The sequence below is a fragment of the Platichthys flesus genome, chromosome 5 (assembly GCF_949316205.1).
Source record: "Platichthys flesus chromosome 5, fPlaFle2.1, whole genome shotgun sequence".
Lineage (NCBI taxonomy): Eukaryota > Metazoa > Chordata > Actinopteri > Pleuronectiformes > Pleuronectidae > Platichthys > Platichthys flesus.
This window is the reverse complement of record NC_084949.1, coordinates 3,983,153-4,006,311: the sequence shown is the minus strand read 5'-3', so window position 1 is coordinate 4,006,311 and position 23,159 is coordinate 3,983,153. Positions and strand designations below refer to the sequence as shown.

Here is a 23,159-nt window from a genome sequence, read left to right as displayed (position 1 = left end):
CTATACTGTAAAGCGCTTTGAGTTGTCACCAAGACTAGAAAAGCACTATATAATTACAAAACCATTTACCATTTAACCATAAATTGATAAATGTGTTATCATGTATATATCTATATTGTACATTGTCTTATTGCTTCATCTGTTCATGCTCAGATCCTGTCACCCAAGAGGAGAATGAACTCCTCCAAGGATGATTTGATCCTTGAAGATCATCCCCTCAAACTGAGAGTGAAGGCATTAATGAAGCAGAGATTCAGAGACCCCCACGTGATGCCACCAAACACAGAGGTTTGTAATTTGTTTTAAGTAAACACTAAAACGTATGAAATCCCCTCATAGCTATTACACAATGGCTTATTGTGTAGTGCAACACAAGCTATATTGTTGTACTGCTGCCTCACTTGGGCACAGAGCTGGCAGGTGACTTCTCAGATTTGCTGTCATTGAGAGAAAGGCAGCTTGTTTTGACAAAGGGTTAGAGCCCGAAAACACTCTGACTAACAGCCTATGAAGACCTGGGTGTCCTTTTACAATAAGTGAAGTCTCTGTATCTGTTACTTTTCCCAGGTCCCTGAAGTTACACCGCCTCCTCCCAGCCAAAGAGTAACTTCACCAGCCAAGGAGGAGACCAGGGGACATGGGTTTCCAGCGCTTCCTTAGTGTTCTCAACAAAGGGGTGGACATTGACTTGCTCAGCAGGATTGTCAATGAAGATGGTGAGAATCTTGCTTTAGGTGAGGAGATCTTCAACATTCAGCCTTCTGCTGTGGAGGACAAGTCGAAATGGGTGAGAGCCGGGGATCACACAGCAGAGACCTCGCTGCCGGGATGCAGTGGGACTGACGATGGAGCGAGAAGGACCAGCTTGCCAGTAGAGAAAAATCCCTCAATAACAGTCCCCCTCTGTGTGGGGACGAAGAGAGGAAGAAGTATGACAAAGGAGATGGCTCTTTATGTTCCAGCAGAGGATCACAGTCTCCTCCAGCAGTAAAAAGAAGAAGAAGAAGAAGAAAGAGGAAGAACCCCAAAAGATGGATGAGCAGCATGAGCAGCTGCAGAACATACTTAAAAACTCTGGGGTTGAGCCTGGAAGTGGAGGAGATGAGCAACTGGCAGACCGGACTCAGGAGAGGCTATATGGAAAGAAGCCTGAGGGCAGGGTTGATGCTGACAGCCGAGTGGAGCAGAGAGTCCACAGAGAGCCTCCGACAAACATTGCAGGAGCTCATCGTCATCCTCTTCAAGTTCGGACAGAGGTGAGCTATATCCCAAGCCTCTCACGCCAATATCCCTTTAACACTTGGTGTACAGAACGAAAGAGAGAGTCTGAATGCAGTTACCTCAGGAGATGGCAACCAGGACAGCGAGGAAGCTCAGAGGCCCAGAGACATGGACACAGACGAAGACGAAGACAGAGGAGAAGACTCTTCTTATGTTTATCAGTATTATCAAGAACAAGTTTATTGCAATGCCAACCCTGCTTCTTTGTCAGAATTTTCAGATTACACTTTGCCCCAGGGCTCCAGGTATACTGACTATGACGGTGCTACCACTAATTCTTACTCCACATACACGGAGGGGGTTGTTCCTCCCCCCCTTAATGTCAGAGGGTATCCTTATCCACCGGTCACAGACCATTACTTTCCTGAATCGGTAGTAGCACCAAACATTGTTTACCCTCTTCATAAATGGCAAAGAACGAGATCAGCATTTAAGGACATTAACTTGCTTGTGAATCCAGACTTGTCTACAAGTGAAGGCCAGGCTGGATCAGCTGGCAAACGCTGCCTGCAGGTCATAAATACAGTTAACACAGAAATGCGTCAAACGTGGAATCAACCACGTTCAAGTAAATATTCAGAAGCTCAAAGAAAGTCCAAAAAATCGCGCTCGAGCCAGAAGAAGGCGGAACAAAAGGAATTTAAATGAAAGTAATTTAAAAAACCGCTCAGCCAAAAGTGGAAAAAAAGACTGCCAATGGAGGAGGAAAAAAGACTGCCACCCGAGGAGGAGGAAAAAAGACTGCTAGCGGAGGAGGAAAAAAGACTGCCACCAGAAGAGGAGGCAAAAAAGACTGCCACCGGAGGAGGAGGGAAAAAAGACTGACATCAGAGGAAGAAATAAAGGTGAACCTGAGGAAAAAGGTGAGTGGAGGAATGGACTTATAAACTTCCTCATCCTTCTCATGTAGGAGGTGAAGTTCTGTCATTCATTAGCAGACACGTTTCAGTTCAGACTACAAGGAAACAATTTCTTTTACATCTTTTACAAAAATTCTAATAATTCAATCAATCAAACATTAATATGCGACTGTGGGTTTTTGAAGTGCTCCAGATGGTCCTGTAGAAAATAAGCTGATATTTGTCATTACTGAAACAGATCTATAAGATTGAAGGAAATATGGAAATAATATTTTGATGAAGTACCATAACATAAATAAGACTAGCTAGCTGCTTGGCTCTGTGGATGATGATGTCAGTTTGTGGGCCCACCAGGACTAGACTGAAACTTCTTGAAAACTATATGGATTTTAGTGAAGACATTCATGGTGCACAGAGGATAAACCCTCATCAATAATGCAATTATGTACAAAGTAAATGTAGTAGAATCTAGACAGGGTATCAGTACTGCACACATATCAAATTGAAATTGACTGAATAGAAAATGAAACAACTGTCTTCAGGATTTTCTTTTCCTGTTTTTGTAGCTTGAAGCATTTAACCAGATGGTGAGGCGACAAGTCACACAGTCAGCCATCTCCCTCACCCCTCACAATGAGTAAGTACATAAAGTCAATGTTAAATCTCCCTGAGAAAAGTGCAGTACCGGGTTTGATGTGCAATATGTTAATATTAATACAATTTGAACACCACAATTTTATTTTATGAAAAAGATTGGCTATTGAATCTGAATTGCAGATAGACATGGTAGGATGAACACAAAGTTGTCTAACTTCTGTTCGCACCACAGACTGTGTATAAAAAGCTCTTTGCACAACATCCAGCACACAAACAAAAAGAAGTGACTGTATATTGTAGAACTGTTTGAGGAGGACTCACTTATAATAAGGAATAATTCAGCACTGTAGTATTAACACAGGACACGAGAAAAGGCAGATTTTGAAAAGGCACTGCCTTAATTTCTCAGATTTTGTGATTGATGAATACATTCTTAGGCAGAGATATGTGATTAAAGATGGCTGACTTTGTAATCTATGTGGTGAATGAAATAATTAACTTGATGAGCCTCACTTTATTACAACAACTAATATTTTTGTTTATTACAACATGAGTTTGTACAGAAGATTCCTTGTCCATCATGCATGTAAACAGGTTCACCAAACAGAATCAAGTGCAATAGAAAGCCCAAGTATTAAACCAAATGGGAGGGAACAGGTATAAATTAAGGTCACAGGAAGTCAGGTGGGGATTACTGGGAGACTGTCTCAAGGTTTATCTGATCACAACACCAGGGATGTTAACTCAAAAAACAAACAAACCACAAAACCTCCTGATCTAAAGCCTTCCTGCAGTGGCCTTCTTCACACCTCTCTGTGAGACACGTGGTCAGGTATAAAATTCATCAAACAACACATTTTTCACAAATTCCCTGACAGTGTTTTTATAGTGAAGTGTGTGATGATGACTTTAATGGAAACTTTGTCACCTGGCCTCATGTAATTTATGAAATTGTTTCTTTTTTTCTGTAGATCAGTGGATTATCAAGACCTTATATGAATGTACCTTGTGTGATGACAGACGACATGGACCTCACTTTTAACACTCGTCATTTACACATACGTTTTTTTGTGTCATGGGGATTTGTCATATTTCAAGATTTACGCTGAATCCTTCTCCAGTAAGTGAAATACATTTTGATACGAATGTGAATGTCAGGTATTTTTTTCTGTTTGAAGAATCGGTCATCATTTGCCTCATCTGGTGGATTTGGCTGCACCACTGTTTACCCCTGAAGCTCCGAAAGTGTTTGGTGGACTCCTACACTTCACCCTCCCCTCCATCGACATAGTGGTGAATAGACAATGAACGCATTTTCATTTTTGGATTTACTATCCCTTTACCTCTATTTTTTTGTACACATGCATTCACTCAATAATTGCAGTTCACACACTGAGTACAGTGTACAGTAATGAAAAAGTGAAAGCTTTTTTTTTTTTTACAATAGACTAGACCTCCTTTTTAAGTGAGCAATGTTTAACAATAAAGAACTCAGCCGTTCACATTTTAATTGTTGAATAGTCGGAGTACATATAAATCACCATTAAAAAAGAGTTTTAATTTGAACACACAAACGTCATTAATAAATTAGCTTTGACCACTGTCACTGCAGGAGTGGAGTTGTTTGTTTACGGCTCAGCATCAAAGGATTCATGGTCAATGTATGTCTGCGATACAGAACGTTGTGTTTTAATGGCGTGTAATCAAACTTTGACACCACGCCACGGTCACACCGTGTGACGAAAAATCGATCTTGTAATAACTTTTTATCTCCATCTTGTGATGACACTCATCTCAATTCGAAGTTGATCTGATGAAAGCCCTGGTCCAAGTAGCTCAAAGTAAAAATGTGGAATATGGCCAATATAGCCACTAAATGCAAAATAGCAGGCTACCTGTAGCGTTGTTCAATTGCCCCTTACATTTTTTTGTTTGACTGGTCATAATACACCTGTGTATCAATTTTTGTGAAGATTGGTCGATGTGAACACAACCGAAACGCCTGAATGTTACTGTCAGAGAAAATCTGTAAATGACTGCTGCAGCTGGGTTAGCTGTGTGTTAGCATATTGCTAGCTTCTTATACAGTCAAAGCTCATGATATGTTAATTCAGTGCAGGTCTGAAAGCAGCTGAATTCAGTTTGTTAATATGGTCGTTGCAAAACTACCAGTGATCATCACAGCTACCTTGTGTTTCTGCTGTGGTTTCCTGTGCCTATATGTCTACAAAGTGGTTGTGGAGTATCCTGATGAGAGCGACGTGCTCGGTCAGTGAGATGGTGTGAGACAGTGCGTGTGCATGAGGCTACGCACAGCATTTCTGTACCTGGCGGACATCAGGTTGTACACCATAGGGTTGATGGCAGCACTGAGACGGGAAAGGATCGAGGCGACCACGAAAAAATTAAAGTGTGTTTCAGTCACTATGTAATTGCGTGTACTGTCAGTGTGTGCGTTACTGTGTGTACTGTCAGTGTGTGTGTTATTGTGTATATTGTTTGAACTGTCTCTTTGAGAAACATAGGTCATGGTCAGAGCGACGATCAAGGGCAACCAGCACAGGACGAAGGTCAAGGTGATCACACCTGATGGAACACAGGGAGAAGGACACAGTTGGACACGACAGAAAGCTTAATGCCCCTTGGTTTTAACATGTGAGCCGTTAGTTGAGTTGACACAGTTCGTCACCGAAGTGCAATGAGTCCTGGGACATGTTGGACCTGGAAGGATTCACTCATCAGAGCTTTTCCTGGTATGAAAGGAAGCATCTGTATGAGCCTTTCTACTCGTGTTGCTGTGATGCAGCCCATAAAAATTGACCCACAGCTGGAAATAAAGATGGACAACATGACTGCTCCCCAAAAGTGAAGCCCAAGCACCTCGATTGCCCCCTGGTGGCTGGCTACAGGTCCTGCACCTTGATTTTAACAGGTGGGACATGTACCAATCTAAAAAGTCAAAATACACAGATATATTCTGAATGACGGTTTCTGTCATTTTATGTGGTTCTTATAAAACTAGTGTGTTCTTTTTCCGCTGTATTTAGTTTTGATTATCTATTGGAGGATAAAGCTCTGACTCCAGATGTGCAAGCCAGGATGAAGACAAAGTATTAAACCTGTTCATCTGTTTTTCAGTTTTGTTTAGTTAAAGCTAAATTCAGAACCTAAGTGTGTGTGTGTTGGATTGTGTTTCTCACCCAGCATCTTGACTGCATGTCGGTGACTCTTGTCTTTACGGCTGCTTTGTGGACGGAGCCTCAGAGTCCGTCCAATCAGGATGTAGACCAGTCCTAGGATGCACAGGGGTACCAGGACGTACAGTTTGTAGAGAATTATCATGGCCAACCCGGTGCCAGAGGAGAATGAGGATTTTGAGATAGTGCAATGTGTGTCCTCTCCCATATGATCCACTTTCTTCACTTCCTCCACTTCCTCCACTCCCAGCACTGTGACAGGAACGTGGTCATCTTACAGATGAAGTCTCCTAACTTCCATTCTATCCAGAGCTGGAAGAGACACAATCCGTTTAGTGCACATTCAGCCAAACCATAAGTTTCTGGTCAAATCACAGTGAACTGAAACTAAAAGGTATACAAGTATTATATATGTGAGGGCACCTCATATATATCCTGAGGCAGCAGCAGGAGGATCAGCAGGTCACTAACAGCCATGCTGCTCAGGTAGAGGTAGGCGGAGCTTCTCATGTTTGGGCGAAGCCAAACTATACAGAAGAGTCATTGTGTTTCCAAGAAGGCCGAAGATTATCAGTGAAACAAATCACTGTCACACACACTAGAAAACGAAATATTGATGATTGATTTGCAGTAAAATCACAAATTTACACAGTTCAGTCCACAATGGACTGAACTGAAATACATTCACAGAAATAATTTGTTCTAATAACTACTGGCAGATATTTTATCAGTTTTTTCCTAAGCTACTGTGAAAGACTAGTATAAAAAATATAAGAAACAACATGGAGTCAGGTAAAAATATCCTCTAAATGTTTTCTCCATAGCTCAGCAACATTTTCAGCCCCAGTGATCATATCAATATAAAATAGGAGGAATATTTTACTGTTATTTATAATTTTAACCTAAAATTAATTTGCATCATTCTGCTGAAGCTTTCTGGCCAAGTTCTGCCAATTAATTTTAATATACTGTACTGCATATCTAAATCTGAAAAACACACACACACACATATATATATATTTATTTATTATTCATTTTATAACTCACATTTCCTCCAGCACCTTTATTAATTTTCCAGATTGTTTTTACAGTTTCAGTTAAAATATTGCAGAGGTAATTCATCGTGTTCACTGGAAACAGACGGGAGCAACTGGGCAGTTTAATATGTGGTGTGATTTTAAATTTATTCAAATGCTTGTGTGCATGTGTTTAGATAACAATATATAACGTTTTAATTGGTGATATTTAAAGGGGCTGGGAGGAGGATCTGTTTATTGATTATCAACAGAATCAGGCTAAGAGGATTAACCTGTCTTTATGCTAAGCTAAGCAACTGCTTTTTATTTAATGTATATTCATCTCAGCTCTCAGTTTTTTTTGGCAATTCTTTAATAATTTGTTTAATTTGTTATAATAGAAAAATGTTTACATTTTCTGTCTTTCAGATAAAGGTTGAAGTTGTATTTTATATTTGTATAACTAATAATAGTAATGAGAGTAGCTGGATGTATCATTTTAAAATCGCCTACAGTATCATCACCATTGTTATACCCACCAAGGAAGATCAATCCAGACATTGCTTCCTCCTCCTGGCAGTCTTGGTTGGAGCAGTTTCCCCAGAAGCCTGGCAAGCTACAGTTTTTAACTCCACAGCTCAGGTTTCCCTCCTCCATTAGATCCATGACGGCTCAGGTGGAGGCAGGACGGAGAAACATGCAGGGGATAGTTAGTGTTGGCAAAACCGGTCAGTGTTGCCAACTCCTCAGTAAGGAAAGTAGCTATTGGCTGTCCTAGAAGTCGCTAGATGTTGCTAAATGACGTCATCGCCTATTTGCATAATGTAATGGTCGCCATAGGTCGCAGCAGGATGATGTGCGCCACATGATGAGGTGCACCACAGGATGATGTGCGCTGCAGGATGAGGTGCACCGCAGGAAGGGGTGCGCCGCAGGATGATGTGAGGTGATGATGTGCGCTGCAGGATGATGTGCGCTGCAGGATGATGTCACTTTCTGTGACGTACAGAAAGTGAGAAAAAAACACCCTAAATATGTTTAGAACTTAAAATAAGCTTTCTTCTACAGAAGCGTATTACATTCCAAAAATAAAAATGAACGCAATACGCTTCCGTATTCTTCTGTTGTTTTTTTTTACATTTTTTGTCTTGCCAGTGAGCTGAAGAAGAGTCGAGCAGAGATGCTGGAGGTGAAGCTGCAGCAGGAGACAACTCCAACTGTAGGACTGAGCTGCAGGAAGCTGGAGGCCGTCAACAGAGGACACACATCTCTGAAGGAGAAAGTTCACCAACTGAGAAGTGAACAGATGAAGCTGGAGGAGGACGTGAGACACAAGGACGAGTTGATTAAGACAGAATCCTACCTGGCTTGACGAAGCGAGTGAGACGGAGAATGAGCTGGAGAGTGTTGCAAGGAATTGGAGGAGAAAAGTGGAGCAGCTCGAGAGAGTGAAGGTGAAGAACGAAGACAAAGGTCTGAACCAGCTCTCGTGGAAATATATCATGAGATTTTAAATAATGAGTTTCTCAGACCGGGTTTGGCTTAGAGTTATAATTATTAGCTCTGCAGAGGGTTACACAGCCAGCAACATGGCTCAGAGTGCAACGACGAGAAGTTAAAAAGGAAGGTTCTTCTACAATGTGATAGACAGGAAACACATCAGAAAGCAGACAGGTAGTAGACCATCTTCTGTCTGGCATCACTGTTACAAAAAGAGGAATCAAATCCAGACCACAGTTGCACAAATAAAGGTCAACAGAAAACAGTCAAAACAGTAGTAAGACATTCTTCACAGTATTAAGATTGATCAGTGAAATTTTCCTTTTTATTATATAAAAATATGATCACGAATTAAAAACAGTCAAGAAACATCAACCCATGCACATTGTGTATGTAGAGAGTTCACATCCACCACGGAGAGGTTCTAGAACAAACGATGCATGATGATGAGGACACAATAGGTAACTAGTTGTTTTTTGTGCAAAGACAAATTTACTTTCCTGTAATTGAGCAAGCATGTACAAAAAAATAATTGAAGGTGTGGGAGGAAATCAGGTTACACAACATCATTATTATCAAACAAGTCTATTGACAGAAGTAAAAAGGACAACAATGCAATGAGACTTTTACAAGGTGAAAGATTAGACCTGGTTCGTTTTCTCATCCTCATGTACATCAGCATCACAGGCAGGACCGTTGTCCATGTGAGACCTGTGTCTTCACAGCACTTTGCGAGCATAGTTTTTGAGCGTGCCGTTCTCTCATTCCACAGCTCCACCACTGGCTTGGTGACCACACACGCAGTTTGTTTTGAGGCAGCAAAGGCTTCAACCCATTTTGACCACATGTCGACCATCACTAAGCAGTGAGATGTACCTTCTGATGGTGATAGCTCTATGAAGTCCATCATCAGATGTTCCAAAGGTCGTACAGGCGGTGGGTGTGCTGCCTGGCTGGTTACATCCACTGGCCTTTCAACATCGTGTGTGCTGCAGATTGCGCATGCCTGACAGTATTTTTGAGCAAAGGTGGAGAAACCTTTCGTAAACCAATGTTCTGTTATTATAGATAACAACCCCATTTTAGACGTATGATCTTTACCGTGAGCTAACTTAGCATAATGAGGGAAGATAGGTTTTTGTCAAACAGGGTTTGTTTTCAGGACCATACCACACACCAGTTCGGAACATAGCACCAGAGGTCTTCCATAGGGAGGTGAGAGGTGTTGAGGAAGAGAACTCGAGAGGAGATCATCGTTATCTGAACAAACAGAGAAACCAACACAGTTAGTAGCAGGACCCAATAGGACCCAATCATACAGTAGTAGGACCCAATTACATACAGAGTCAAGTCAGAGTTAGAAAGAGGGTAGTCAGAAAGGTCAGGTCGTGGTGAACACTGGATTGGAAGTTCAGCAACACAGTTGTGTTCTTCCCTGTCGTCCCAGCAAAAACAAAAACAATGGATGAGTCTACAAGCGAACAATATTGGACACATTCAGAGAATCATCAGGAAAAAGCCAAAACAGAGATTCATAAACGAGACAACAGAAAATCATGTTCAACTTTATTGGATGTTTGTCAAATTTAACCGTGCACAGGAGAGGTTTTGTGAAATTTTGCCTTACTGTTGCTGTTGAGCCTTTAGAGAAAATAAAGCAACCACTCATTTCAGGAGATGTGGATAAATCAGACATCCTAACCACAGAATAACCTGCACCAGAGTCAACCATGAAGTTGGGTTTGTGACCATTAACACACAGTTCGAGTTGAGGCATTTTCTTGAAATACATAATTTATTTAACATTGTGTGTTTGTGTGTCTGTGTGTTTCACTTCCCTTTTACTGCACCTCTGTGGGCAGGCAAGTCACCTTCCCCCCGCCCGCTCCCCACTAACTTCCTGTATTTCAGTCAGAAAGGGAAGTTCTTGCCCCCCCTATACTCTTGCTGCTGGGGGCAGTCCTTTGCCCAAAGTCCTATTTGTCTGCAGATTAAACAATCATCTTTGGCAAGCTGGGGTCGTCAAGAGAAGCCTCTCCCATGGCTAAGTCCGCTACCGCACCCCTCTCTTCAGTGAAGTTCACTGAAGTTCAGTGAAGTTGTTGGCTCTGCTTTCGGCGCCTTCTTGACTACCGGGCCCAACCAGTGCTGACAGCCTGCATCAAAGTTAGCTGTGCTTTTTGGATCTGTTGATCTTTTTGCCCGTAGTGGAAAGCAGACATTTCAGAAAGGCCTGTTTCAGATGTGTATCATTAGCACCCGGTTGGTCAACCAGTTGTGGTGCCGCTTTGCTGGTCAAACAGGACAGTCAGAAGAGTCAGATAGTCAGCGACTGACTCTTCGTTTGTTGGTAAAGTCTGGTCTGGTCACTGCATCATATTGAGGAGGGTTTTGTCATTGAGGAGGAGGAAAGCAGGCATTGAGGAGAGGACCGACACACCCTGTAAATGGAGGATACAGAGATCTATGTAATTTCTTCTTACTTTCTCAGTTCTTTTAATCTCCCTTTTCTTTTTTTTAAGTATTTTTTCTGTCCATACAGTCTTTTAATTTTTTCCCACATTTCGAGACATTTCTTTTATCTTCTGTCTTTCCACATTGTGACTTTTTGTAGGTTTTTCTCTTAGGAGATTCATTTTGTCAACACTGAATGACCTATTATGAGGATTAGCAAAGTCTCTTGACCATATTGGAAGAAATGTCAGACTTTCCCGTCCTCACTCTTGCAACAATAGGGTCCACACTTTGGATGCGCTGAGTCTGGATGTCCCTGACTCCCTTGTTACCCATCCTATCAATAAGCTCTATGAAATCGTAGTCATCCACAATTTTCACAACCTTGCTAACTAAGTGAAGGAAATCGTACTCATCCACAATTTTCACAACCTTGCTAATTAAGTGAAGGAAATCGTACTCATCCACAATTTCCCTTGAACACTCAATTTAAGACGCAGACGTCTCCACGAATCCTTGTTTCTTGCTACGGCAAAACAGGAAAAATGCATTCAACTAGGATGATTGCCATGAGGATGGGTCAGATAAACTTCATCAACAATAATCCAGAGACAATGACTAATACACCCATTCCAAATAAAGCCAAATAAAGCCATAAATGTGATATGTCCTATATCTGTTTTTATTTGAGAAATCTTCCAAGCAGTCATGAAAAATCTGAATTTCAACATCTCACCAGATATAAGATGACCAAGAGAGGTCTTTGGATCCCTGTGAATAAGGTCCAGAACCCCAGTCCAAATTTTATTTATTCTCCCGGTTGGCCAACCATCCAAGACTTCTAGGGTCCAGGCGATCTTTCAAGGAATCCTGTTCGTGACGCCAAATTTGTTGTAGAAATGTATCTTGCTAGCTTTATCTAGCTTCGAAGTAATGAGTTTCTCAGACCGGAGTTGCCTTCGAGTTTTAATTATTAGCTCTGCAGAGGGTTACACAGTCAGCAACATGGCTCAGAGTGCAACGACGAGAAGTTAAAAAGGAAGGTTTTTATACAATGTGATGAACAGGAAGCAAAACAAAAAGCAGACAGGATCATCTGCTGTCTGGCATCACTATTCCAAAAAGAGGAATCAAATCCAGCAAATAGTTTCACAAATAAAGGTCAACAGGAGGTGGGAGACATTAATGTTGTATCAGCTAAGTGCACAGAAAACAGTCAAAACAGTAGTAAGACATTGATCAGTGAAATTTTCCATTACACAGCAGACTTATGATTACACAAAGAAAAGAGGGATGAGGGGACGTTTGTCCTGTACCCTCTCACCGATCTACTTTCTTCTTTCCATGTCAGTAGTTGAAAACAGGAGTTAACGTGTCATTTGCATCAGGTTTTGTTCCCAAACGGGTTTACACATACAACAAATTCAATGTGGTGTAAGTGTGCAAGTTAAAATATAAAAAATACAAAAATAGGAACCTTTGTCCGTAATAAATAGAGATATTATATTATTCTTACACCACATGGACCACACACAGTTTTCCTTAAATAATCTTTATTTAAAATCAAAATAAAGTTCACAGATAAACTAACATAACTCTGTATATACATAAACAGGAGTTATAAATAAAGTTTAACATTTAAATGTATAATTTGTATTCTCAAATATTCTCAACATGTTCAATTTAGTAAAAGGTCGACGGCTTTTATTTAATATCTATTAAAGGAGGTCTAATGTTTGGTTTCATCTTTGTGGAAGTATTTTATTTTTTCACACCCCAGGTAAGACAAACCCCGCCGCTACCTAGCCTCTGATTGGCTTATTTCATTTTCATTCCCCAAATTTCGACCAATCATCACTGAGTCCTGGGACATGTTGGACCTGGAAGGATTCACTCATCAGACCTTTTTCTGGTATGAAAGGAAGTATCTGTAGAAGCCTTTCTACTCGTGTTATATTCTCATCACCGATGAGAAGAAAAATAAATGGAGGGAGCGTGCTGGAATATAACTGATACATCAAAGTGACGCTCTAGTCCCCAGAGGCTCATGCTAAGCGCTATGTGTAGGTGTCAGTGGGCGGAGTTAAAACCACTGCAGAGTAGGATTCAATCTACAACACTTTCACTTTTCCTCCAGCTGTTGGGGGGAGTTTGTCACGCGGTGTTCGTTGTTCGCCAGGCGCACAGGTGCACGGAGCCGGTACCAGAGAACACGCAGGGGCCGCCGGGTTTCCACTCCTTTCCGCCTCTCACGCTCACTCCAGCACCGGCGTTTGTTGTTCTCGTCCATGCAGATTCATCCCATGTGCGTGATGCCGATACGCCGTTTTTTTCTTCTTCAAAATTCCCTAAGTTCCCGAACTTAACTTCCCATGGAATGTTTCCGGTAACTTTCTTGGAAATTTACTGGAAATGTTCCGCCCCTTGCAACCCTAGTCAGAATCAAGTCCATTAAGTTGTGAAAGTTGATGTCGGTCCTTTCATCAACTTTCACAAATTATCCCCTGAGTCAACTCTAAGACTGTCAAAAAACAAATATCTTGGGCTAGAGCGGTAGTCCTCTGACAAGCAGGTTACCAGCACAATCCCAGTCTTCCCCATTTGCATGCCTAAGTGTCCTTGGGCAAGGTGCTTAATCCCCTTTCCACAAAGTTTGCTGCTCTACCTTTGCAGTTGTTTTTGTGTAATTTGACAGCGGTGAAAACAACGGATGACGTCTTTAATTATCTAGTTTTGTCACAACTGAAGGAGATGCTGAACATCTCTACCAGTGGATACAAAATACTTAAAGGGTCCTCTGTTCACTATTGGCGTTTGAGACGAAGCCGAAGGAGCTGGACTCTGCTGGATCGGTAAGTGTGATGCCAGTTCTTTACTGAAACGTCTTGTAGTTTCTGTTTCAATTCTGTTCAAGAGGTTTGTTTCCTTGGTCCCATTAGACGGAGCGTGACCAACTTCAGGTAGAGCTGCAGGAAGCCGAGAACATTACTCGGCGGCGTTCTATCGGCAACATCAAGTTCATCGGCGAGCTCTTCAAGCTCAAGATGCTAAATGAGACCATCATGCATGACTGCGTGGCCAAGCTGCTGCTGAACTACGACGAAGTGTCTTTAGTGTCTCTCACTCAGTCCTTCCCCTCCTACTCACAAAGCCGGTAACCACCTGGACTATATTTTCACCAGAAACTGCTCAACATCTAACCTCACTGTAACCCCACTTCATGTCTCCGACCACTTCTTTATCTCTTACTCTCTCCCATTATCTCAAACTGACAACCTTAACACATCAACAGAGTCGGTACCTGTCCGTCGCAACATTCGTTCCCTCTCTCCTTCCTCTCTAGCCTACTCTGTTCTATCAGCCCTCCCTTCCACTGACTCTTTCTCACTCATGCATCCTAACTCTGCCACTGACATTCTCCTTTCTACTCTGTCCTCCTCTCTTGACTCTCTCTGTCCTCTTACGTCACGACAGGTCCGCAAGTCCCTCCCAGCTCCGTGGTTGTCTGACTCGGTGCGTGCCGACAGAGCCACTATGCGAGCATCAGAAAGGAAATGGCGGAAATCTAAACACCTGGACGACCTGCTATCTTATCTCTTCTCTCCTCTTTTTCTGCCTCTATTTCCACAGCCAAAAGCACTTTTTACCAAACTGCAATTCAAGCCTCATTTTCTAATCCCAAAAAACTCTTCTCCATCTTTTCCAACCTCCTCAACCCTCCCAGTCCCCCTCCTCCTTCCTCTCTTCTAACAAGCCACTTTGTCAACTACTTTACCAAAAAGATAGATGACATACGCTCTTCATTTTCTGATCCTCCTTCTATAACCACACTTCCAACAACTTCATCTTCATCCCCTTCGCTCTCCTCTTTCACCCCCCTGTCTCCCAATCAAGTTCTGACCTTGGTAACCTCCGCCCGCCCGACCACCTGCCCCCTTGACCCCATCCCTTCTCACATTCTCCAGTCTATTGCCCCTGACCTTCTTCCTTTTCTTACCCATCTAATCAACACTTCCCTGTCAACTGGCTGTTTTCCTAATTCTCTGAAGGAGGCAAGAGTAAATCCTCTCCTGAAGAAACCCACCCTGGACCCGTCTGAAGTAAATAACTACAGACCTGTCTCTCTCCTTCCCTTTGTTTCCAAAATTCTTGAGCGTGCTATCTTTAATCAACTTTCCTCCTATCTTAACCACAATAATCTTCTTGACCCTCACCAGTCTGGTTTCAAGGCAGGTCACTCAACTGAGACTGCCCTCCTTGCTGTCTCTCAGCAGCTTCACACTGCTAGAGCAGCCTCTCTCTCCTCTGTCCTCATCCTTCTAGACCTCTCTGCTGCATTCGACACAGTGAACCACCAGATCCTTATTTCCTCCCTTCAGGACCTCGGTGTCTCAGGCTCTGCTCTCTCCCTGCTCTCTTCCTACCTCAATGAACGCACTTATAGGGTAACTTGGAGAGGGTCCGTGTCTGAACCTTGTCCCCTCACTACTGGGGTCCCTCAAGGTTCTGTCCTAGGTCCTCTCCTCTTCTCTTTGTACACCAACTCCCTCGGCTCTGTCATTCACTCGCACGGCTTTTCCTACCATAGCTATGCTGATGACACCCAACTAATCCTGTCTTTTCCGCGATCAGAAACACAGGTAGCAGCACGAATCACTGCCTGTCTGACCGACATCTCTCAGTGGATGTCTCAACACCACCTGAAGATTAACCTTGACAAAACTGAACTTCTTTTCCTTCCAGGGAAAGACTCTCCCATCCACGACCTGACTATTAACTTTGACAACTCTGTGTTAACCTCCACTCAGACGGCTCGGAACCTGGGCGTAACACTCGACAGCCAACTCTCCCTTACTGCCAACATTTCTGCAACAACACGGTCCTGTAGATTCATGCTGTACAACATCAGGAGAATACGCCCCCTTCTCACTCAGAAGGCGGTGCAGGTTCTGGTCCAGGCTTTGATCATCTCACGTCTAGATTACTGTAACTCGCTCCTGGCAGGTCTACCTGCTACTGCCATCCGACCTTTGCAGCTCATCCAGAATGCAGCAGCTCGACTGGTTTTTAACCAACCTAAATTCACTCACACTCCTCCTCTCCTCCGCTCCCTTCACTGGTTACCAGTGGCTGCTCGCATCCGGTTCAAAACACTAGTACTTGCGTACCATGCTGTGAACGGATCCGGTCCAGTCTACATCCAGGACATGGTCAAACGTTACACCCCACCCCGTTCACTCCGCTCTGCTTCGGCCAATCAGCTCGTTGCTCCCTCACTGCGAGCTAAACACTCATCAAAAACACGACTGTTTTCCGTCCTGGCTCCTAAATGGTGGAATGAGCTCCCCATTGACATCCGGACATCAGAAAGTCTACACATCTTCCGCCGAAAACTAAAAACATACCTCTTCCGACTTTACCTTGAATAAAAAAAAAAAAAACTTTTTGAAACTAACACTTTAGTAGCACTTAAATGGCACTTACTTATAGCACTTTGTAGTTTTGCTTTATTTGAAGAAATTGTATTTTCTTGATTCTTTTCGTCCTTGGTATGTACCCTCGGGTTTGAATGCACTTATTGTAAGTCGCTTTGGATAAAAGCGTCAGCTAAATGAAATGTAATGTAATGTAATGATAAACTGGACAATTGGTCAACTCTGTAGAATAATAATATCTGCAACCTGCTGTCTGGTAGATTGAATGGAATCATGCTAAACATGACCTTCATGTGTCCAAATTAACCGTCTCTCCCCCTCTGTGTCTCACCAGCCTCGGATGGATCACTATTTTAACTGTATGGAAACAATCGCCAAAGCGAGTCAGACGTCATCTCGGATAAGGTTCACGTTGCAGGATACTATAGACCTGAGGTTGGTGAGTGGGGCTCACTGTTTCTCTTTCATTTGCACAATTGTAAAGAGTCCAACATTCAAATGCTTCAAAATAAGATGGATTTTACCACAGAGATTTATTTCACCGATCTGTCTGATGACCAGGAACATGATACTGGATATTCTGTTTAATGAATATCTACACTGCTGTTGGACTGATATAGATATATCTATAGAACAGGGAAAAATTGAAGAAACCTGAGGAAGAAGTGAACTTTAACGCATAATCTTTAATGAATTCATCAGTGTGTCTCCATTCATATTCCTCTGTGATGACTGATTCCTCTGTTTATGCTAGAATGTATCTAGCACTGTGTGATGAAACCCACACATGCTCCTAAATTATCTGATCTGTCAAAAATAAAGAGCAAAGAAATCTTTTAACACTACAGAATCTGTCTGATTAGGGTTTGAAGTAATTGTGGTTTTGAAGATTTTTTTTCTTCAGCAAAACTGGGTGCCTCGAAGAGCCGACCTGAGTCCAAAGACCATCGAGCAGATCCACATGGAGCCAACGATTGAAGAGCAGGAGGAGCAGAGAAACCTGCAGCAGCAACTGTTCTCCAAGGACACCAAGAGACAGCCAGGTCAGGCCTGCAGTCTAAATCCTCTTTAAGGCTTAGAATCACATCAGCACAGCTATAGTGACTCAGGAAGCCAGGCTGTAGACCACATGTCCCTATAGCCTGCAGAGGTGCTATTGTGGCCAACAGCAGACAGGAAGCCCGCTCAATCCCTCCCATCTGCTAGCTGACATATAATACTGCATCTAGTAACACAGCATGCCACAGAAATAGTCAGAAATGTTTGACTGAACTAATCTTAAACCTGAATTTGCCTTTTTGTTTTTTTATGTTGGTGTGTCTCCACAGATCCAGAGGAGCAGGAAGATCAGCTCACACAGGGGGAGGAGACCTGGAACACCTACGACCCTAGCAAGATGCCAAAGTTCTGCAAGGTGAGACGAGCTGTCCGAGGCTTCGACGCAGATCTTACCATTCTACCTTTTTCTTACCTTCCATTCTGATTCTGATTCTGTTTGGACTGTACAAATGCACTGCATACAGGAGACGTGAAGCTGCCATTAACCTTCTGTCCCTCATAGTTCATTTGCTCATATTTCTACATTGGAATCACCGAAAACAATGAGAAACAATGACCATGTGGTAACTGGTTGTTTTCCATGGAAACTTAAGCCGTTGTCAGACGTGACCTCCGGTTAAAATCGAGAGAATTGGCTACAAAATTCAAACTATTAAATTACTTTAGCTGAAATTTTGATTAATGATAGTTTGATCTGAGAGATTTGAAATGTCACTAAATGTCTTGCTTCCTCCGCACGCCCACGATTGCACGCCCTCAACTCAGAGTAAATCAATTCAACAATATACATAATGATTTGTATAATGAGTTTAATATTGTAAAAATGTATCAAGACAAGAGAAGTTGAATATAGTAGATTTTGTGAAATCAGCAGTGACCTCTGAGTAGAAACTGAGCACAGTCAACTTGAAAAGTTGTGTGGCTCATTTATTGTGCCTGTTGGTCTGTGCTGAATCTGGAGGCTGTTTTGAAAACTCCGTCTCGGTCGAACATCGCCAGCTTTGTAATTAATATAAAGTGGTGAGTTCGTTCTTCATGCTGTAACAAGTTTGTCTTGTGTTCATGTTTACAAAATACAACTTATGGTATGGATGCAGTAATGTGGCTGGGATTTGTCCTTGATTAACATTGGGCATTAAAGAATTCAGACAGTGCTTTGGAAAGAAGCTTAGTTCTCCCTCTGCTGGACATTTTGAGAACATGAAAGAGTGGAACTCCTTACCGTTAGATTTCAGTCTAAACCTTTAGACTTTTCCTTTCAGATTTTCTACTTTTGTCATCTGTAGTTTTCGCTGGAAATGTGACAAGTGTTCATAATCGCTTCTCTTTCTGCAGCCTCAAATGGAAGAGAACACCTATTTGGGCCCCCCGTCTCAAGTCACATGGGTGAAGGGCTCTAGTGGAGGAGCCAAGGCCATTGACTCAGGTGAGGTCGCACCACATGACTTTTAAAGCTGTCGGATCACTGTGCAGTTCACACTACATGACCTGCTGCCTTATGATCAGGAGTCTTGTAGCTGATTAGAGTTAGGATTAAGATTCCTATTATTAGGATTTTTGATATGTCAAATTTCAGTTCCATGTGTTTCTCATGCGACCAAATCAGCACAATCAATTGAATTAAGAAGATTTTTTTATTACATTACTTATATGTGAACAACTGTTAAGTGTAGTTTGTGATACAAATATTACCTTTTGCTTATTGAATTCTGAAGACATGTATTCATCTGTACTTTTCCTTCTAATTAATAATTAGTAATTTTATGGATTCAGGTGGTGTTAGGTTTCTCTGAAACATGAGGAGTGTATCTCTGTCATTCTGATATTTATCTCTCCTGTTAGCAGGATATTTATAACTCTGATTAACTAGTTTGTGACTGTGGTTGTTTATTTCTCATGTTAAAGGAGATATGACCAGTCAAAGTCAGAGTACCCCTTAATAATAAACTTGGAAAGCCCATATCGCCATTAATTAGGAGGCTTGTTGAACTTGAAGTTGTAACAGTCACAAAATCTCACAGCTTGTAAACAGATTTATATTTTTTTATTACATACCATATATGTGAAGAACTGTTAAGTGTAGTTTGTGATACAAATATTACCTTTTGCTGATTAAATTCTGAAGACATGTATTCATCTGTACTTTTCCTTCTTCCAGATGAAGCTCCAGAAGTGCAGCCAGTTGGTGAGAGGTCTTCCTCACCTGGGCTTATGCAGCCTGAAGCCCCCGTGGAGAGACTGGAAGCTCAGTCCACTCCTCCCACAAGTGAACCGGAGCTTCCCCTCCCCTCCACGCTCAGCACACTTGTCAATCTCCCACTCCGGAAGTCCAGGACTGAGATGGAGACAGCGGCCCATGAGCCATCTCTCATGCCCCCCGCTGCACTCCAGCCCCAGGCCTCTAGTCCTACTGACAGAGAAGTCTCCTCTGAAACTGTGGCTTCTGACATGAGGCCACAGGTTCCCACTCCTCCTCAGACACCAGACTCTGACGCCAGGAAAACTCTGGAAAGGTATGAGATGACAACGCTGTCTGATTTTAAGGATTAAGATGGTGTTAGGTTTCTCTGAAACACAAGGAGTGTATCTCTGTCATTCTGATATTTATCTCTCCTGTTAGCAGGATATTTATAACTCTGATTAACTAGTTTCCATTGACTTAAAAATAAATCAGTTTTGTCATTTGGTTTTGTTTCACTTCTGTTTAGGTCAGTGATAATAATTTGTAGTAGGTTCCAAATTGGGTGAAAAGCTTGATTTTCAGAGTTACTCTGTTACAGTTCAGAGGAGCTGCTGGAGAGTCCAACCCCACAGCGTGTCACCCAGGACCCTGCACCTGAGCCAGAGACTAGCAGAGCTCCAGAGCCTGGTGAGACGCAGCTCGCTGCCCAACACCGGACAGACAGGACGATAATACTGACACATTCACTCTCTGCCATTCATCACACTGTTGTGACTGTGGTTGTTTATTTGCATCGACAGTGAAACCTGAGACTGTTGTCCAGATGACAGAGAAACCTGCTCGGTCTGCTGAGATGATCAAAAGGAAGTCCATCCTTGAGGAGTTCCTGCACATGAACAATTCAAAGGTGATGAGATCCAGTCAACTGATGACTGATTTTTCATTTCAATTTCATAGAATAAAACTTCTAAAAGGGAAGAATCAAAGTATTAGTCTTGAACTGGCATCTTTGTTTTCTAATGAATGGTCAGTCGGACACCTGCAGCTCTGAGGCGACCGTGTCTGAAAGAAGCTGGTCTCCCGGGGTGCTGACACATCAGATGCAGAGACACCTGCTGGAGGACATGGCCAGTGAAAAGAAGATCTTCAACTGTGTGAAGGTACGAAAAGTGACATCAACCAGAATCCTGCTGACAAACTAACTAAACAAATGAAAACATAAGCTCCAGTTTAAGACCAGAAATAGGTTCATTGCACATCTACATATTTTGAACTTGCACCAATATCAGGTAATATAAATAATAAATAAAACCAGAAGCACTCAGTAGAGCACGTACCTCCTCCGAGGCCCAACAGTCTCCCTAAATTCAATCAAGCGCCACCAAATTACACACATTTTAACAAACAAAAAAACAAAGATCTCTCTCTATCTGAAAAAGCGACGTCACACATGGAGAAGACACCAACGAAAATGTTTGTGGTGAGGAGAGCCAATGACACTGTTGGCACATGATCATGTGATTTCTGCAGCGGAGTTAATTCGTCACTTCCTGCCTCTGCCTGCTGCACCCGGCTGCTCCACCTCTCGCCTGAATAATGCGGAGGATAAGTTGTCGATGCGTCTGTGCAGAGAACCTTCGGCAGGGTTGTGCATGTGGGGAAGGCCATTCAGTTCAGGTCCTGTCTGAAGGGGTTTTGTGTTGACTGCTTTTCAGTGTCATCACTTCTGAGCTGATTCTTGCGAATTTGACAGACGCTGTGTTTTTACTCCTCCTCCTCCTCCTCTGTTCTCCGTTTCTCAGGAGAAGCTGGTTAGGTCTCACATGAGCTCGTCTCACTACCTGAGGGAGTTGATGACGGCAGTGTGTAAGGCAGCAGTGAAAGGTAAACTCTCCACCAGCCGGAGCAGAGACTCCTCTGCTCTGCTCAAATCACACACCGCTGATTACAATATTTACTCTCTGCCGAGCGAATGAATGAAGTTACTCTGCCTCCTGCTTCACTGTGCAGAAAACACCAACTGTCGCGTGCACACAGCCCTGATTCAGAAGAGAATGCCTTTATATCTCAACTACCGTAGCTCACAGAGTGAGCGACAGCGGCATGCTCTTCAGGAACTTCAGGCGCTGATCGTCACCCTCGATCAGCCTCCAAGTAAGTTCTGCTTCAGAGTTCACTCCAAATGAAACTCACACATGATCCTTTTTCTTTGTTTCTTAAGAATAAACTGTGTAACAAGTTCTCAGTTGTGATCAAACCAGTGGAACAGTTCAATCTCACTACAAGGTCCATTTAGTAGCTTCTCTGGAGCTTTGCTTCTTGTCACATGATTCTCATCAGCAGAAGAACTTCGCCTTGTTATATGGAATTGTAGATTTACATATTTTCGTTTATTTTTTAAGCCCTTAAAGGACACTTTGAACAATTTGGATTTAAACTTTGAATCTCAAATTTGATCTCAAATCACATTAACTTGATTTGTTCATTTTAGGAACATCACTCCGACTCCAAATCACTTTTGCAGAACACAATGGCGTCTTCAGTACTTTCTAATCCAACAATTTTTTGTTTCTTATCTAGATACAAATCGCAATAATTGAATTGATAACATTAGGAATTGGTCTCAGCTCCGTTTCGTCACAGCTGAAACGATGACTGACATGTATTTGTTCTCCAGACCTCCTCCGGATTTTCTTTGAATGTCTGAAACACCAGGATGTCATCTCCGTGGACGCGTCCTTCAAGTGGGGGACGAGCGAAGACCCGGCCGAGCAGCTGGGTAAGGGCGTGGCTCTGAAGACCATCACGGCCTTCTTTCACCTGGCTGCGGGAGGTGGAGTCCGAAGACAATTGACGAGGGGAGACCCCCGGGGGACATCGTTTTTTAAGGACTGCAAATATTGTAATTCAAAAACATTAAAGACAATAAAAAGTATTTAAAAATGCTTGTTCTCATGATTTGTTCTTTCCATGGTTTGGTGCTTATAGGGGAAATGACTTATTTGTAGCATCTTTTGTATGTATATATCTAGATTGTGTGTTTATGAAGCTATGACATGTTTGAGTGTTGTCCGGCATTATGTGGTCCCGTGACCACCAGATCGCCCAAAACACACCCACTGTGAACATGGATACCGGAGACGTATTGGTTGACTGATGATTCAATTTATTGGCAATTATTTAGGTAATGTCCAAGTAATAATCTTGCATTGTTAAATATGACTTTATATAATTGTTTGACAGGTATTTTCCAGACCTGAAGATAAGACCCAAAGCCTGAAATATTCACTTTACAATTACATACGACCGAAAAGTGGTAAAAGGCTGAAATATGCTTATATTGTAAAAATGTTATTTTATTGTCACTCATGTTTCAGGATATGAGTTCTCTGTTTAGTGTGTGTGTGTGTGTTTGTGTGTGTGTTCTTAAGGCGTTTTTTTTTTTTTGTGTTTACAGATACAAAACGGTTGTCTACCACTGCCGATCAGAAGAAGTTGTTTTGTTGTGTCATCATTAGACAGAGGTAAACAGATGTTTGTTCCACTTCATTTCCCATGAAGGTTTTTCTATTATCGTT

At 42.3% G+C, this 23,159-nt stretch overlaps 1 protein-coding gene across 1 annotated transcript; it reads left to right on the top strand.

Annotated features, from left to right (window-relative positions):
* Positions 1-16,678: 16,678 nt before the first annotated feature.
* Positions 16,679-22,524, top strand: LOC133954172 (eukaryotic translation initiation factor 4 gamma 3-like). The gene is made up of 11 exons (XM_062388490.1): positions 16,679-16,779; positions 17,245-17,383; positions 17,669-17,754; positions 18,735-18,825; positions 19,558-19,912; positions 20,180-20,268; positions 20,382-20,488; positions 20,613-20,741; positions 21,384-21,465; positions 21,592-21,735; positions 22,259-22,524. Exons 1-11 carry the CDS (start codon positions 16,681-16,683, stop codon positions 22,519-22,521), a joined length of 1,584 nt encoding a protein of 527 aa, XP_062244474.1. The 5' UTR covers positions 16,679-16,680; the 3' UTR covers positions 22,522-22,524.
* The last annotated feature ends 635 nt before the right edge of the window (positions 22,525-23,159 follow it).